General features: G+C 38.4%; 1 protein-coding gene across 2 annotated transcripts; it reads left to right on the plus strand.

Annotated features, from left to right (window-relative positions):
• The first annotated feature begins 1,048 nt into the window (after window positions 1-1,048).
• On the plus strand, window positions 1,049-13,628 carry fbxo7 (F-box protein 7). 2 transcript variants are annotated; one of them, XM_044343130.1, is made up of 10 exons: window positions 1,049-1,186; window positions 3,212-3,334; window positions 5,514-5,772; window positions 6,608-6,847; window positions 6,958-7,102; window positions 8,714-8,797; window positions 8,883-8,978; window positions 9,758-9,943; window positions 10,043-10,083; window positions 12,149-13,628. In XM_044343130.1, exons 2-10 carry the CDS (start codon window positions 3,213-3,215, stop codon window positions 12,449-12,451), a joined length of 1,476 nt encoding a protein of 491 aa, XP_044199065.1. In that variant the 5' UTR covers window positions 1,049-1,186; window position 3,212; the 3' UTR covers window positions 12,452-13,628. The 2 variants fall into 2 exon arrangements, with proteins under 2 accessions (XP_044199065.1, XP_044199066.1); XM_044343131.1 differs by having other exon boundaries at window positions 6,611-6,847.
• Window positions 13,629-15,643: the final 2,015 nt, after the last annotated feature.

The raw sequence follows: 15,643 nt of genomic DNA on the forward strand, positions 1-15,643 counted from the left end.
AGTGGAGGTTGAATGTAATGCACAATGTAAAGTCCAGTTTGATGAAATATATGAAAGTGACAAGTGCAGCGATTAAACAAGGGATGTGAAATGTAAAGTCAGCATTTGGCTTTCGTCTGTTTTTGTTTTTCAGGGAAATGTAGGGGAGTGTGAATTCTTATGTTTAGCTACTCTGACTGTGCTTACAGCCTTGCTTCACATATATCACTGCAAGCACCATTATCTGTCTCATTGTGTTTTCAGGGTTTTTGGTTTTCTGTTTGCTCTGCGTGTTGTCTCCTGTGTCTCTGTTCTACTTTTCCCTCCACACCTGCCCTGCATCAGGTTCGTTAGCCCTGCCCTGTTCCCAGATTTTTAGCCAGTCAATCAGCTCCTTGCGAGTCCTCTGTCGAGTCACCTGTTCCCTAGTCCCTCATTAGTCTGTATTTAAGTCCTGTTTTCAGTTCAGTTGCTGTTGGATCCTTTGTTCTGTATTGTTCAGTTTGTTCTGCTCAGCTCTGCTGTGTTCAGGTTTGCTTTGACCTGTCAGCTTTGTTTTTGCCTGCTTTAATAAAAAAGAAGTTATTCTTCATCTTCACTCAGCTTGCTGTGTCCTGCATTTGGGTCCATCTCCTGCTACTCTATGACAGTTTGCCTTTATCTTTCTATCTCTGTAGATGTATTTACTTGGTAACGTGATGCCTAATAGTTAACCAGCCAATGTTACAGTTTTTCTGTGCCTCAGTAGTGTTGCCAAACCAGCAGATGATGCAGAAAGTTAAAACAGTTTCAATAAAAGCACAGTAAAACATTTGGAGCATTTTGTTGTGGATATTAATAGACAGCAATTTCTTTAAAAAGCACATTCTTTGTTGTGTTTTAGTGCTTATGAGCTCAGTCCACAGGTCCCATTTAAGCTCATGGTCCTTTTATGAACGTTTTTTTAAAATTAGTTTATACATTTAGCTTCCAAAAATGTGCGTTTATTATTTTAATGTTTGAGTTTTTGGTTTTAAAAAATCGCTCCAGTAAAGGTTTTATTTTGAAAATGTTAACCGGAACCTGTGTGTAGCGTGTTGTTGGTCCGCTAGTAACCAAAGAAGAAGTCGCGTTGCTGTTGACGCTGCCTTTGAGTCTGTGTTTACAGCGCGACTTATTACTGAAATGACATAAAAACACGCCGGACATCATCACATCAGTGCAACATGTAAGTGTTTAACTTTGTGGTTTTAAAGCTGCGACTGTCTTCATCACTTTAACGTTATTTAAACAAGAAAACTAACCGAGTTAACATTGATTAACTAACTGTTACGCAGCAAGTAATATTAGCTAACGTTTAAGCTTCCGCCAAGAAACGAAAACGAAACGTTTCAGTGTTCTGTTAGCTTGATTTCTTTAATATATTTCTGTTTTATATGATTTATTTATCTTTATTTAAGGCTAGCTGGTGTGTTGGTGGGCTCGTCCTATGTGAAGGCTATCATCTAAACTCTTAACGTTAACTAACGGAAAGTTAAAGTTATTTTAATCTTAATATTGAGCTAAAATATATGAATATAGTGTCTGGATTCAGGCTAACACACAACTAAAAGACTCAGACGTGCAAAACAACGTAAATGACTCATCAAAAAATGTAAAATGGAGATTCCTGAAGGGACTTCGCACTTAAATCAGCTGAAATTTCCCCCCCTAACAACATTGTTAATTTACAGAAAATACATAATAAGGTGCTTGAATGTGATTTCAATGTGTACAGCATCATTATGCATAAACCAACACAGTTTGTGGGGTAATATGTTGATAGATTATTAAATGTTGTTCTGATAGGATGAAGTCTGGTAAAATGGGACAAATAAGTTTCTTTAAATATTTGCAGCCAATCACCAAGCATGTTATTGCATTGTTGCTACAAATGTCCTTTACATGAAACTATCATTTGGATTTGTCTGAGATAACTGGGATGGGCAGAGCAAAGAGTCAAAAAATCACTGGTTAAACCATGTGGCATGTTGATTTTCTCATTTTGGCAATAAGACAATGAGGGTGTAACACCAAAAATGGTTGCATGATATTGCATTTTGCATTAACTGTTTAACTTATAATCAAAGTATTTGCAAAATACACTTTACTTTTTATGGAGAAGGGTTTTAAGTGACTGTCCCATGTTACCTTAGGTAAATGGGACACTTTTCTGAGGTGAAACCCTCATGTTTCTAGGCTACCAGGTGCCATAAAATCATGAGTTAGTACACTAGCCTGTGCTGAACTGATAAATGGATTTAGTCATTTCAAAAACAAACACGAAATGGGCTCCAATTGTTCTTCAGTTTAACTGAATTGTTCGATGTCCTTTATAACCATCAGTAACTGTCCCATTTCACTTGAACATGTCACTGGAGTGAGGTAGGTGTTCCCAATGTGTTGGCAACATATTTTCTTTGAAGAAATAAAGTAAAGATCCATAACAAGTTCCAAAAGTAACACTGAAGGTCTTCAAGAATTTGAAGTGGTTTTCCTGGTAATCTACCAAAAGTGTCCCAAAGTACCCAACTTCACCCTAGCAAATAAGCTAAAGGGGCATTTTAGGAGTAATTTAAGCCTCTTTCACGCATAGTTCTCAGTAAATTACTGGGATAACCTTTCAGGCACCACTAGTGATTTTTCACTATTCACATATGCAGCTACATTCAGGAACATTTCCGTCTTGCTCCTTTTCACACATGCCATGACAATGCTGGAATAGATGGGGCAAAGGACAGTCCAGCAGATGGTGGTAATGCAACACTTATGGATGCCAACCGCTCTGTGCGGACTGGGAGGAGCTGCCTTATTTCTGAATCTGTCCAGTTTCCAGCCATTCTTGAAAAAAGGAGCATGAAAGTATTGGCAAGGCAACAGTAAACAAGTCGCAGATTCAAAGACGTCATCGATGGAGTCTTGTGATTGGACTCACTCCATGTGAAAGCGTCTTATAGAGTTTATACTTTATAGAGTTTGTAATATAAATAAATATAATTGCATAATACTTATGCACTTTTACTGTAGAAGCATTTTTCATGCAGGACTTTTTCTTGTAATTGAGTATTTTAACGTTGCTGTATTGGTACTTTTACTTAAGTAAAGGACTAAATTCTAGGAACACATTCAGTCAGTTTGATTATTGATTATGGTGTCATATTCCAACCTGTCTCTCTCTCTCTCTCTCTCTCTCTCTCTCTCTCTGACATCACAGCATGAAGTTGCGCGTTCGGGTCAACAAGCAGACCAGCCGGGTGGAGTTAACGGGAGAAGAACCCAGTCTGAAGGATCTCATAGATCACATCAAGGAGACTGTTCTTCCTTCTCTCAGACTCAGGTCAGACACAAGACCTTCCAATGTCGTTGACTTCAAAACTAGCTGGACATACAGTCAGAGATACAGTCATCTTGTTTGTTTGTGTAATAGTTTTTATATCTGACACACAAAAGGGCTCCTAAAGGAAAGACTCAAACATACAATAAAAAAAGCAAAACACTGACGTTTCAGTGGCACATACCAGCCATGATAGTTTATTAATGGAGCAAAAGGTGACGTCATTAAATGTCTTGTTTGGTCCAATAAACAGCTCAAAACCCCCAAATGTTCTATTTACCATGATGTAAGTCAGCAAATTCTCATTTAGTCAATTTCTTCTCAGCTGTCACAGCGTTTAAAAGTCCACAGCAGAATAGTATGAAAACTCATGTCTTGCACTCAAACTTTAAGAAAACTGTGGCAGTTTGCTTTTCTTCCAGGGCTCAGTCAGAAGTTCATGAGTTAAATTTAAAGATTAATGGATGATATATTGAAAAAGTAAAATATCTACCCTAAAATTTGAGAAGTGTGTTAAAGGTTCTGTATGTAGGAATCAGAATCATTAGTGACATCTGGTGCTCGCAGTGTGAAACTATTGCAGGTTGTGTCTTTTTCCATCTCTCACTGCCAGTCATATTTTTTGAAATACATATATTTATGGTATTTTGGAGGGATTTTTGACCATTTTTATTAATTGTCGAGTTGTCAAAAATGGTTCAAATTTTGCACCAAATCTGTGTAACAAATGGTATCAACCCAAAAACTGCTGCAACAACGTATGAAACATAACTGAGCATTTGAATGGCCTTCATATACTTCCATCATAATGTTCTAAGCTCTTGTACATTCTAAACTTTCAAAAATTTGAATAGGCACCTAACCAAAACACATGACCAGAAAACTAATGACTTGACACAAAATGCTGAGCTGCATCTTAAATTAATCTTCAGGTTTCTAGCTTTCAGATGATGTCAACTGTTGACCTGCTATCTTCCCCTAAAGATCCGCTGCTGCCACCTAAAAACCACAAAACTGGGTCTATGTAGGAGGGGGACTGGAGGAGGTTAAACTCATTAAAGACTGTTTACTGTTTCATGCTGCAAATAGTTTTATGCACTCAATCTTTTCACATTTAAGTTATTGTATACTTCTTAGTCACAGGCAGCATTTACAATAATCCAGTCTCTTGTGATGATTGATAATTGAGCAATTAAAATTCATTAAAAAAAAAGTGGAATAATGTGACACAACCGGCAGGATTGTGTAACACATCACCTACGAGACAAACAGAACAAGGACCCAAGAAAAATAAAAAAAACTGCTCCATAGTGCTACTGTGAGGGAAACGACATATTACTACACATGTAATCATGTTTAATTTCCACTGTGATTAATTATTCTGAATCTTACCATGTAACTTTTAACTAAGAGAACTTTAGCCTGATTATACTGGAGTACTGTTAGTGTAACAGAAGGGTTCATGGAGTGTGTATGGAGCAGATGTTGAGCAAAGAACTGTTTAGCAAGGCCAAGGCTAAAGTGACGTATCAGAGGACAGCAAGATTGCCGCAGTACCTTCGGAGGGAACAAAACCAGATAAGGATATTTAGGAAGGTGTTTGGAAGAAACAGCTTTTGACAATAACCCTCGTGTGTGTGTGTGAGAGAGTTTTCAGGATGAAGTTCCCAGCAGGTGTAGAAACGTATCAGACGTGAAGCTGTGTGACCTTCAGCTTCCGGTTCTCAGCAGATGATAAGAAACAAACAAACTGACTGACTGTTGTATCAGTTAATTGCTTCTGAGGATGAGGGGATGCTCTGTAGCCTATGTGACAGGTGTGGCTATGACTATATATCAGTGTGTTTGACTTCACCTTTTCACTCTTTGTCTAACACAGACACTGAGTCCGTGTGCACACATGATGCTCTGAGCTTTATTAAAGTGTGACAGTATCATAAGAACATTTTTGTCTCCTTCCTCTTTGTCAGAGTGGAATTGCAAAATTACAGCTTCTAGAAGTCAGAAACTCCTTGGGATACTGTTTCTTTAATATATTTAGATTCACTAATAAAACCTTTTTTATTGATAAATCAGCAGCTATGATGCGGCCAGGACTTATTACAGCTGAGTGTTTTAAGCTGGAACTTGCAGGTTTAAACAGGTTTGATGTTGCTGACGTGTTTTTCTGTTTCTCTTTCAGTGCAGACACAGACTTCAGTTTGTCTCTGAACGGCTCAGAGCTTCTATCAGACACCGGACAGACTCTGTCGTCCTGCGGCATCGTCTCTGGAGATCTGGTCTGTGTGATCCTGCCTGAGTCTGCAGCCGCCGCCGCCGCCGCCACAACCGTCGCCACCGCCACAACCACCACCGCCGCCGCCACAACCACCACCTCAACCTCCTTGTCCAGCAGCAGAGAGAACCAGAGCCGACAGACAGCTGCCATGTCCTCCAGCCAGGTGAGTCATTCATCTGAGTCCTGGATTTAATCTGGTGTCACAGACTCTCTCTTGCTGTAATCATTCCTCCTGTTCATACTGACCATTAGAAGATCCCTTCATAATGACCTTACAATGGAAGTGATGGAGGACAAAATCTACAGTCCTCCTTCTGTGCAAAAATGTATTTAAAAGTTTATCTGAAGCTAATATGAAGCTTCAGCGTCCAAATGAGTCAAATCAAGTAGATATCTTTCAACGTTACAGTCTTTTTAGTGCCAAAGTTCCTCTTTTTGTTACTATACTTCCACCTGCAGCTCAACAGGGAAACACTGTCCGAGGAAACACAAAGAGGGAATTTGATGCTAAAAAGACTGTAAATGTGTCAGATATCCACTTGATATGACTAACTCAGACTGCTGAAGCTGAATACAAGCTTCACAGACTTTTAAATGACTGTGTGGACACACTGTGGATTTTATCCTCCATCACTTCCATTGAAAACACATTTGAAGGATCTTTTAATATCCAGTATGAACAGGAGGAATGATTACAGCGAGGAAAACCTCTTTCACTGCTCATATGGACACCTGACTGTTGTGTAATTGTGAAGCGTCCTTCTAAGTGTTTGTGAACTGCAACAAACTGAAAGAAAAACTGTCACCTTGAGTGTAAAATAATGTCAGTGAAGCTCAACATGTTTGTGCTGAATGCTGAGTCATTCCTTTGAACTCACAAACCGCTTAGCTGCACTAAAACATTACAGTCTTGTGTTTCATCCCCAATTCATAACAGGAAATAAAATGTGTCCACACTGATGGTTGAAGCAGCTATATGAACAGCTTTGTTGTTTCAGCAGCCCAGCAGCAGCAGCAGCAGCTGTGCAGCTCAGTGGGAGTCTGAGGAGAACAGTGAAGTGTTGGACTCTGAACCTTCAGTCCCCAGCTGGGAGCCGATGCTGTGCAGCGAGGCCGAGGAGGGTCAGGCCCCCCACTCTCTGGAGCTCCTCTATCACAGCGCCCAGACCACCAGTCCCAGCGATGCCCTCATGGTGGCCGGAAACCTCCTGATGCTCGAAACTGGCTTCACTCCTCAGGTAACACTGTGCAGGGAGGCTAAAATATGGTCAAATAAATCATAACTACAGACCTGTCTGTAATATAAGCATTCATGGTGGTAGTGGATGAAATGAATGTGTGTGTTCAGGGATGTGAGCTGAAGTCCGGTGGGATGCCTGTCGGCTGGAGGTCAGCAGGTGGAGTCTACAAACTGCAGTACACTCATCCTCTGTGTGAAAACAGCCTCGCCATGGTGGTGGCTGTGTGCATGGGCCCCCTGCTCGTTATTAACGGTAAGGAATGAAATAATCAAAGTCCTGGTCCTAGATGACATAACTCAGTCAAATCTGAACACACAGACATGAAACACATATTGACATCATTCAGTGTGACTTTCAATTCCCGAGGATCATTATCTCTGACGTCCATCACCAGTAAACCTCCATAAATCCACAACCAGAGAAAAAAGAGTCTGCATAACCTGCCTGACAATCATCACATTTTCAAGTTTTCTTCAGTATCACAGTAATCAGTCACAGTTGTCTGAACATCACGTTACACTGCCGACAGGAGCTGCTAACAGCTGATTCACATGACTTTTAATGGAGACTATTTGATAAAATGTAAACAAATCTGGTGTAAAAACGTGTCTGAAAGAGAACAGCAGCTCCTACCTGCAGCTGACAGAGTCTGATGGGAATGTCATTAGTTTTACTGGATGAAAAGTCAGAGGATCACCAAAAATTGATCCTGAAGGGAACATGGATGTGTGAACCAAATTTCATAACCATCCATCCAATAAAAAACACTAAATTCAATCACATGGTGGCGCTAGAGGGATAGTAAGAGGTCAGTAGGATTCATCCTCTGAGGATGAAAAGTAGTAGATGAGATGTTTCAGTCTGGACTACAGTAGTGGACCGACCAACAGACCAACATTACTGTCCTCAGAGCCGAGCTGCTAGCATGACATGTATGAATAAATTAGCTTCTGTAACTCAACACAATGAAGCGTGTTCCTGGAGTTTCCATGTTCTCAGAGCGCTCGGCTCCACCGCAGAAGCTGCCGTCAGATATTTCAACTAAGTTAAACAACAGAAAAAACTACAGCTCCTATTAAAAGAACCACAAACTTAGTTTCCCCCATATCCATAAACCTTCCCCGTCTTTTCTTCTGCAGGCGTTTGTAGCTGTAATCTGTGCTGCTGTTATTACAGACATGTCTCAACTCGCCGCCACCCTCCAGTCGCTCATGGACTCGCCTCTTCTGTCGTGCCGTGATGTTTAGCCTGCAACCCTCTTGAGTTTGTTAAAGGAAACCGCTAAAACCATAAATATTGAATAAACAATGATATTAGATGGTTTTTCTGAAACTTCCCGTCCTTATCTAAACATATGAAGCAAGACACACAACTTACTGTTGGGAACGGTTCTGTCTCGAGGCTGGATTTTACTAAATTACGACAAACGTCAATGAGGTTTTGAATGAGATTTTCTTACATCTGGACGGACTAGTCTTAAAAAGCACTGATCAAGGTTTTCTCAAAAAAGGCCTTAAAAGGTATTTAAAAGTCTTAAATTTCATTCACAAAGGTCTTAAATATTTTTCTAGCCTGCCATAGGCAGTAATGTTAGTTGTAAAATTTTAGCAAAACCTGGCTGGAAAATCCCCAGTAATGACAAAAATGTGAAATAAGCAGAGAATAAGCAGATACCCTGCTGGAGCAGAACCTAGAAGTTCTGGTTTGACTTTGGCTCTTTATAACTCAGAAATGTTTCCCCATTTAATTTGAAGAATAAAATACTACAGATTAAAATCCCAGACGTCAGCAATGGAGAATAAATTAAAACATATTCACCACAACGTCTCTTCGTCCGCTGTAACATGTGTCTTCTCCCTCCAGCCACTCTGAAGGTGAACGAAACCGTCGACACGGTCCGAAAACTGTGTCTGAAGCCGTGCAGCTACGTGACGGACGAGTGGCCAGGTGAGAGCCCTGATTGGTCGACGTGACACCACACGAGGTTCAGAGCTCCTGTAATGACTCCTGTCGTGTCTCTTTGGTTTCTCAGGAGAAAGTGCAGCTGCAGCTTTCAAAGATCTGAGCAAACTGTCACGGATCTTCAAAGACCAGCTAGCATACCCGCTGATCGCCGCAGCCAGAGAAGGTACTGAGTTTAACGTGATTACCGGAGCTTTCGACTCATTCTTCATGCCACTGTGTCTTTGGAGGAAAAATGAAAGTGTCCTGGTGAAGACTGGTGCAGTCTTTGTGTTTTTTAAATGAGACATGAAATTCATTCTTCACCTTTTGGAATATTAGCTTGACTAAATAATCCTCGCTCAAAGTCCACTTACTAGGTTTATCTCTTAATTGTTTTACTTGGATCTTGTGGTGAGATTGCTCATTTTAACTACAAGACCTATATTTAAAAAAAAAAATAATAATCCAGTCTGTTTTTATTTTGACAAAATAATCGTTACGTAAAATTCACTTTCAAGCTTTTTCTGGATCTTTCAACCACATGTCACAGTCTTCATCAGGAATTTTGTCAGCTGTCAGGTTGCAATCTGCGCCCTATTGTATATATTAAATTAGAGATGCACCTATTGAGCACGATATCTCAGGAACACCTGGAGGGAATTTCATTACATCTGGCACATCTGCAAATATCGTTATTACGAGAAGAGATTCAGCTGAGAGTCTGAGGTTCAAACTCTTAATGAGAAGTGTGATTAGTTAACAATCAAATGAACATTAGTGATAAACTGTTGACAATAAATGCCTTGAAGCTGCTCTCTAAATTTTAATTGTGATATAAAATTCTGAAATAACTAGATGCCAAATTTGACTGCAGTAAAACAACCTGAGAGATATTGAAACATGAATTAACGTGAGCTTTACAACTGTTGTATTGAACTGATTGTTGTGTCCGTGGCGTCTCAGCCATGGCTCTGCCAGTAGCCTTCGGTCTGGCTGCTCTTCCTCCTGAGCTCGTCCTCAGAGTGCTCCGACTGCTAGACGTCCAATCTGTGGTCCGACTGTCGTCAGTCTGCAGACACTTCCACGTCTCCACGGCAGACTCCTCACTGTGGAGACACCTGTGCCGCCGAGACTTCCCCAGTCAGACCAGTAAGTATGCTAACAAGTGATCTCGTGATGTTTGCGCTGAAAGTTAATACAGAATGAAACAACTGATCTCGTCTAATTGTCTTTCTTGTTCATAAACAGATTCAGATTCCAGCAGATCCAGAGACACAGACTGGAGAGAGGTGAGGAAACTCAATTTCTAGTCACAGTCATCAAAAATTAACAAAATTAAATTCACTTTTAAAACACTGAATCTGTAATTGAACATTAAATTAAATTTATAATGATATCAATTAATCAATCTGTCTTTTTTACTTAACTAATAGTAAAAAGTTCATTGTATTCACAGTTTGTTCACTATGAAACCTTCATTTTTTATCTTAAATTTCCCTGAATGTGTCCATTAATAATAATGTAATTCAGGTATTTTGATGGGATTGAAAGGTGATAAATAATGGAGTGTAATATAGGTATTTTAATGGATTATCTGCACTGTTTTAGCCACATATATAATAATAATTTATACCTTAATGGGGCTTTAATTTTTCTAATGCTGTGAAAATTCAGTGATTGCTTTTAATGCTGTTAAATAAAGTTTAATGACTTTTTCCATAAACAAAACTCCCTTAAAAATACCCCTTAATATATTATATTCCATTATAAACTACAAACGCTTCGGGGATAATTAATCAATTGGTAGTATATTAAGGTATTTTTAATGGATTATCTTTACGTTTAAGGGCATTTGAAAAACCTTTTCAAATGACCAAATAACTTCAAAGCCATCCCTGAATTTATATTTTAAAAGGACCTTAATTTTTTAATAGGGCAGAAATTCAGGATTAGCTTTCAATATATAGAGTTAATTTATGCATTAATCCATGAAAAAACTCAAGTTTATAAATGAATATATCAATGATTTATAATATAAATTCCATAACTTCCATCTTAACTGACGTATTTAAAGTAGTTTAAGGGATAATTAATGGATTATAGACATTTGTAATGAATTATCTGCATAGTTTAAGTGGTTTTTAAGGGGTAAAAAAAAGTATTAGAAAAATAAAAGATAAAGTCAAAGAACCTTAATTTTTCAAGTTATTTGGTCAAGAACTTAATAAATTTCAATAGTGGTTTTACACCTTAAAAACATTTAATTCATGCACAAAATCCATTTAAAAAAAAAAGTATTTATAATCGCAAATTTGAGGTAAATCCCTTAATTTGCAGCTGAAGTGAAAATGTTTAATGTACAAATTAAGTGATACCAGAAATGTTATTTTGTATATTTTATAGACGATGATATAAAACCAAAAAAACAGCAAATGGTCACATTTGAGAAGCTGGAACCAGTTTGACATTTGTGCTTAATAAATTACTGAACAATTAATTTATCATCAAATTGTTGATCATTGTAATTTTCTGTTGGTTGACTAATTGTTTCAGCAGAATATTCAGAAATATTTTAAATATATATATTATTTAAGTATTATTTAAATTTCAACATCACTAGGGTTATTAAAGTATTTAATTCAGATCTATTTCAGAATTCTCATTTTTTTAAAAATGTGAATAACAATTTTGACTTGTCAATATTTGAACTTTTTAATTTAGTTTTTTTATCTCATGTTTTACTCTTTACCTTGTTTACTCTCTAACTCTGACTTTTAAAGAGTAGGTAGGAGTAATAGGTGATATGGCCAAAAATGTTATCAAGATATGTTTTTTTTATATTGATCGGTGTCGATAATCATCACATTATCACATATTCAAGAGTATTCTCCTTAGGACAGAACTCTAAAGAAACCAGTTGTTCTATAATGAACAATTATTTATTATCAGAATGAATAGGTGACAAACATTTAAACACTGAATAAATAAAATAAAATCATAAATATGTAAACAACTGCTGTGATTCCCATCACATCAAATGCCTTGTTTCAAACGCCTCTCAAACATTTAAGAGGTAGTAAACTGAACATTGATTAAAGAAAAGAAAAGAAAAACTTAAAAGTTGAGGATGATTTTGCTACTGTAAATTATTTGAATATTGCACATATTCTTGGGACATTATTAACGCAAGTAGCTAACCCCCGTTAGATAAACGGGGTTGCAGTCCTGCCTTGTCGAGGTACATTTTGCATAGTTAATTAGTACCTCAAAATGATTAATAACAGATATTAGATTTGTCAGGTTTCCTCTGACAGTTTTATTCTGACGTATGCTAACATTAATGTCTTTCTCCAGCTTTACAAAAGGTTTTATAAGACCCGCTGTGATCTCCGACATGTCGCCCGTCACCGCTCGCTCCCTTCTTTCTTCCGAAACACCCGCAACATCTTCGGCCCGGTGCCCGTCCCCCTCCACCCGCCACTGCCTGGCATCATTGGCGGGGAGTACGACCAGAGACCGAACCTCCCCCGCAGCCTCCTGCCTCGCCCTCGCTACGACCCCATCGGCCCGCTTCGAGACCATGATGGACGACCTCTGAACGATTTCCGCCGACCGATGGGGAGTCGACCTGCAGACATCCGACGAGGATTCATCTGATTCTCACCTGTTAAGACTCAGTTTTCAGGACTGATTAGATCTTCTCCTGCAATAAAAAACAAACATTTGAAGCTGTTATCTTTTATTTTTATGTAACATCAAAGGCCTGTTTTGTGAAGGAGCCGTGTCAAAATATAAATTTAAAATCTAATATTGTTTAAGGTTCATTTTATAATTAGGTTTTTCCTGTCGGTGCATTGACAGCTATAGAAGCCCATTTCTGCCAAGAAAAGTGAAAATGAAGAAATGGTATGAATGACAAAAATAAAGTATTCGTGGGACGTTATCTAGGTCTAGACACTAACTTTGGCAAAATATGAGATAGTAATAATATATCTTTTTTTTTTGTTTTTTTTTACTTAAGTTAAAATTTACGCTATATTTCTATTATAATTTTGCCTCAAAAACATGAAACTTTTGAATTACTATCTTAAAATTATGCCAGATTACATAGTAAAGAAAGCCTCCATATTTTTGGCTACTTGGAATAATCTGCAAAAATATATATTGCATATGATGATCTGATATTTCACCAAAGACATTCTTTACTTCCTTTTAATGACGATGATTTTTCTGCAGCGATTTGAGGCTAATATGATGAGGTGGAGATTAAACTAAACTGTAAAACGCTTATTTTTAAACTTCATTTTGATTTAAGTCTGAAAGCCTGGAGGGGATCATGTCTGTACGTGTATCTGTCTGCAGCTAATCTCGCATACTACTGGACTCATCAGCCTAATATTCTTTGTGCACATTTATGACTGTATGCTCAAGGACTTCTTGTGGTTGCAGTGATTTACAATTTTTGAAAAACCTGTTTTATATTGTCATTGACTGCTGACTCCTCACTCCTCTTAACCGGCTGGTAGGGGCACCATGTGATCAACAGCTGCTTCAGTTTGGAATCTTGTTTCCTTTGTTGACATTTTGACCCAATCCCATTGTCCAGACTCGCAGATTTTGAGTCATGTTCCTGCTAAATCCGCAAGGTTTAGGGCTGTCCCACTGTCAAATCATCACGTGTATGAGGGCTCGCTCACCGACTTTATGAGCCCTTTATGCACACTTTCTGTAAGTCCACATTGCTGCAGACTTTGCCTGTGGGAATTACCCACAGTTCATAGCATTGTGATGTGAAGTCAATGTTAAATATGGGGTTACCAGGGGAAGCCTGGAAGTGTTAAGAAAAAATGGTAAACAAACTGGAACGTGGGTGTTCAGCCTAGCATAGTGGGTGTGCTGGTTTGCCTAAATTAACAAAGAAGCACCATAGTAATAAGGATTTAAGATACATAAAAAAAAATCTGAGGAATGCAAGCATAGGTTATATTACACATCTTGTTTATTCATCAGCCATTTCTTCTTTACTTCAAGTTTTGTTTAATGATGCTGTTTTGACAAAAATGACTAAATTGATTAATTGACAATTACCTCTCATCCACTCTGGATAGCAAGAGCCTGGAGGAGGTTCAAATAAGGCAGTTGGTCCCTTACTTGACTGTGGTGCACATGATTATTTTTTGGGTTGGATATTAGCTAGCTGTTTTATACTTTGTTTAATGTATTATGTGCTTTATAAGGGAATGGTTGTACTAGTTTTCTCTTTTTCTGTTTTTGTTGAAGTGAGCTCACTAAGACAAATTCCAATCAATCATGTTGATATGGCAATTAAGTATTGAATAAAAAGTCCTAAACCCAAAATCGTACGTAACAAGTTTTGGTGTCGTCAAGGTAATGTGATGTGTCAGAAAGCACTGTCCCATTCCTAGTTATACCATTTCGAGCCTTTGCAGTTTCTTGCACTCAAACACTTACCAGCTGACGTCAATTAAGTCAATGACGGTTTAGGGTTTAGGCCTTAGAAGGGGACACTGGGATTGGGCCATACACTTAGAAATAACTGACCAAGCTAGTGCATCACTATGATCATCAGATTGTGTCAGAACCTGAGCCTATAACCTGTCTACTCTTGTTACACCTTGATAATGTAACCTGCATTTTGTCTCCCCTTCATTCCACTACTGTCACATATACACACTGGGTACATCTCAAGTCTCTTAATTGCATCCACGTTTCCCTCACTTGCGTCTTTTAAAGCAGCGTCAATTAAATATGACGTGTGGCACAGCTGCGTCATCTATCCATTGTTTCGCTATAGCTTACCACTGTGTCACACCTCTTTCATAAGTCATGGGTGCCGATAAAACTTCCGCAAAGGATACATCTGTGCATCCTCGCTCATAGCTTCTCCAGCAAGCCTCCTCTCTCCTCGAGATGCATTTTAGGAATTGAGACATCCTTAAACCATGTATATATAAGAAGGAGAGAGGAGACGAGGGGGCATGAAATGAGAAGAGCCTGAGGAAGTATGTTTTTAGAGAAATGGGACGTCCTTTCCTCTGAAGCCTCACGTGAAACGACGTCTGTTTCTGATCATGGCGGCAGCTGATGATCTAGATGAGCTAGATCAGCTGTCACTCAGCTTTAACAGCCATCGAGACTTTTAATGGAGTTATTGTCTACACATGTGCACTGTGATAATACTAATAATCTATAATAGTAAATAATATGACTGTCAGAGAGGCTGTTTTCTCTCTGCAGCCTGTTACCTGTATACACCTGCACATGAATAAAAACCTTCATTCTTTATTTATACTGTGTACTGTGTCCTGCTCAGAGGCACATGAACCATTTCTGCTGGCAGAATGTGTTTATATTATTTAGGGTGTCACAGGGTGAAGTCCTTTCCACATTAAATAAAGGTACAACTGGACCTGACTTCAAAAACACTTCAAGATGTATAAAGCTGCTGAATGTACACTGTGTAAATAAACTTTAGCACAATAGCTAAATAGGCCTGTTGACAATGGTAACGACATATTTCTACGTTGCTGGAACACCCAGGAAGGATGTCCAGCTGATGGCCAGGCGACGTGCTGGACATCAGCACATCTTCCTTTTTTGGAACTATTTTTGAATCATTGCGGTCTTAATTGGACATTCAAACATTCAACATTCAACGTCTCAGTGTTTGCTGGGATAATAAAAGTTAATGGGGAAAATAACAGATCATGAAAAGAAAAATCTTTCTAATAAATGAAGAAAGTTGTTTAAGGTTCTTTTGTTGATCAGACCGAATATTAAGAGATATTTAACTAGATGGTGAGTCAGAAAACAAATACAATATAAAAC

The sequence above is a fragment of the Thunnus albacares genome, chromosome 23 (assembly GCF_914725855.1).
Source record: "Thunnus albacares chromosome 23, fThuAlb1.1, whole genome shotgun sequence".
In the NCBI taxonomy this organism is placed as follows: Eukaryota; Metazoa; Chordata; class Actinopteri; order Scombriformes; family Scombridae; genus Thunnus; species Thunnus albacares.

Bases quoted from the DNA above. Each gene is read 5' to 3' on its own strand.
- fbxo7 (XM_044343130.1), top strand. From the start codon at position 3,213: ATGAAGTTGCGCGTTCGGGTCAACAAGCAGACCAGCCGGGTGGAGTTA. The intron at 5,773-6,607 runs GTGAGTCATTCA...TTGTTGTTTCAG, and splicing joins CTGCCATGTCCTCCAGCCAG to CAGCCCAGCAGCAGCAGCAG. The intron at 10,084-12,148 runs GTGAGGAAACTC...GTCTTTCTCCAG, and splicing joins GAGACACAGACTGGAGAGAG to CTTTACAAAAGGTTTTATAA.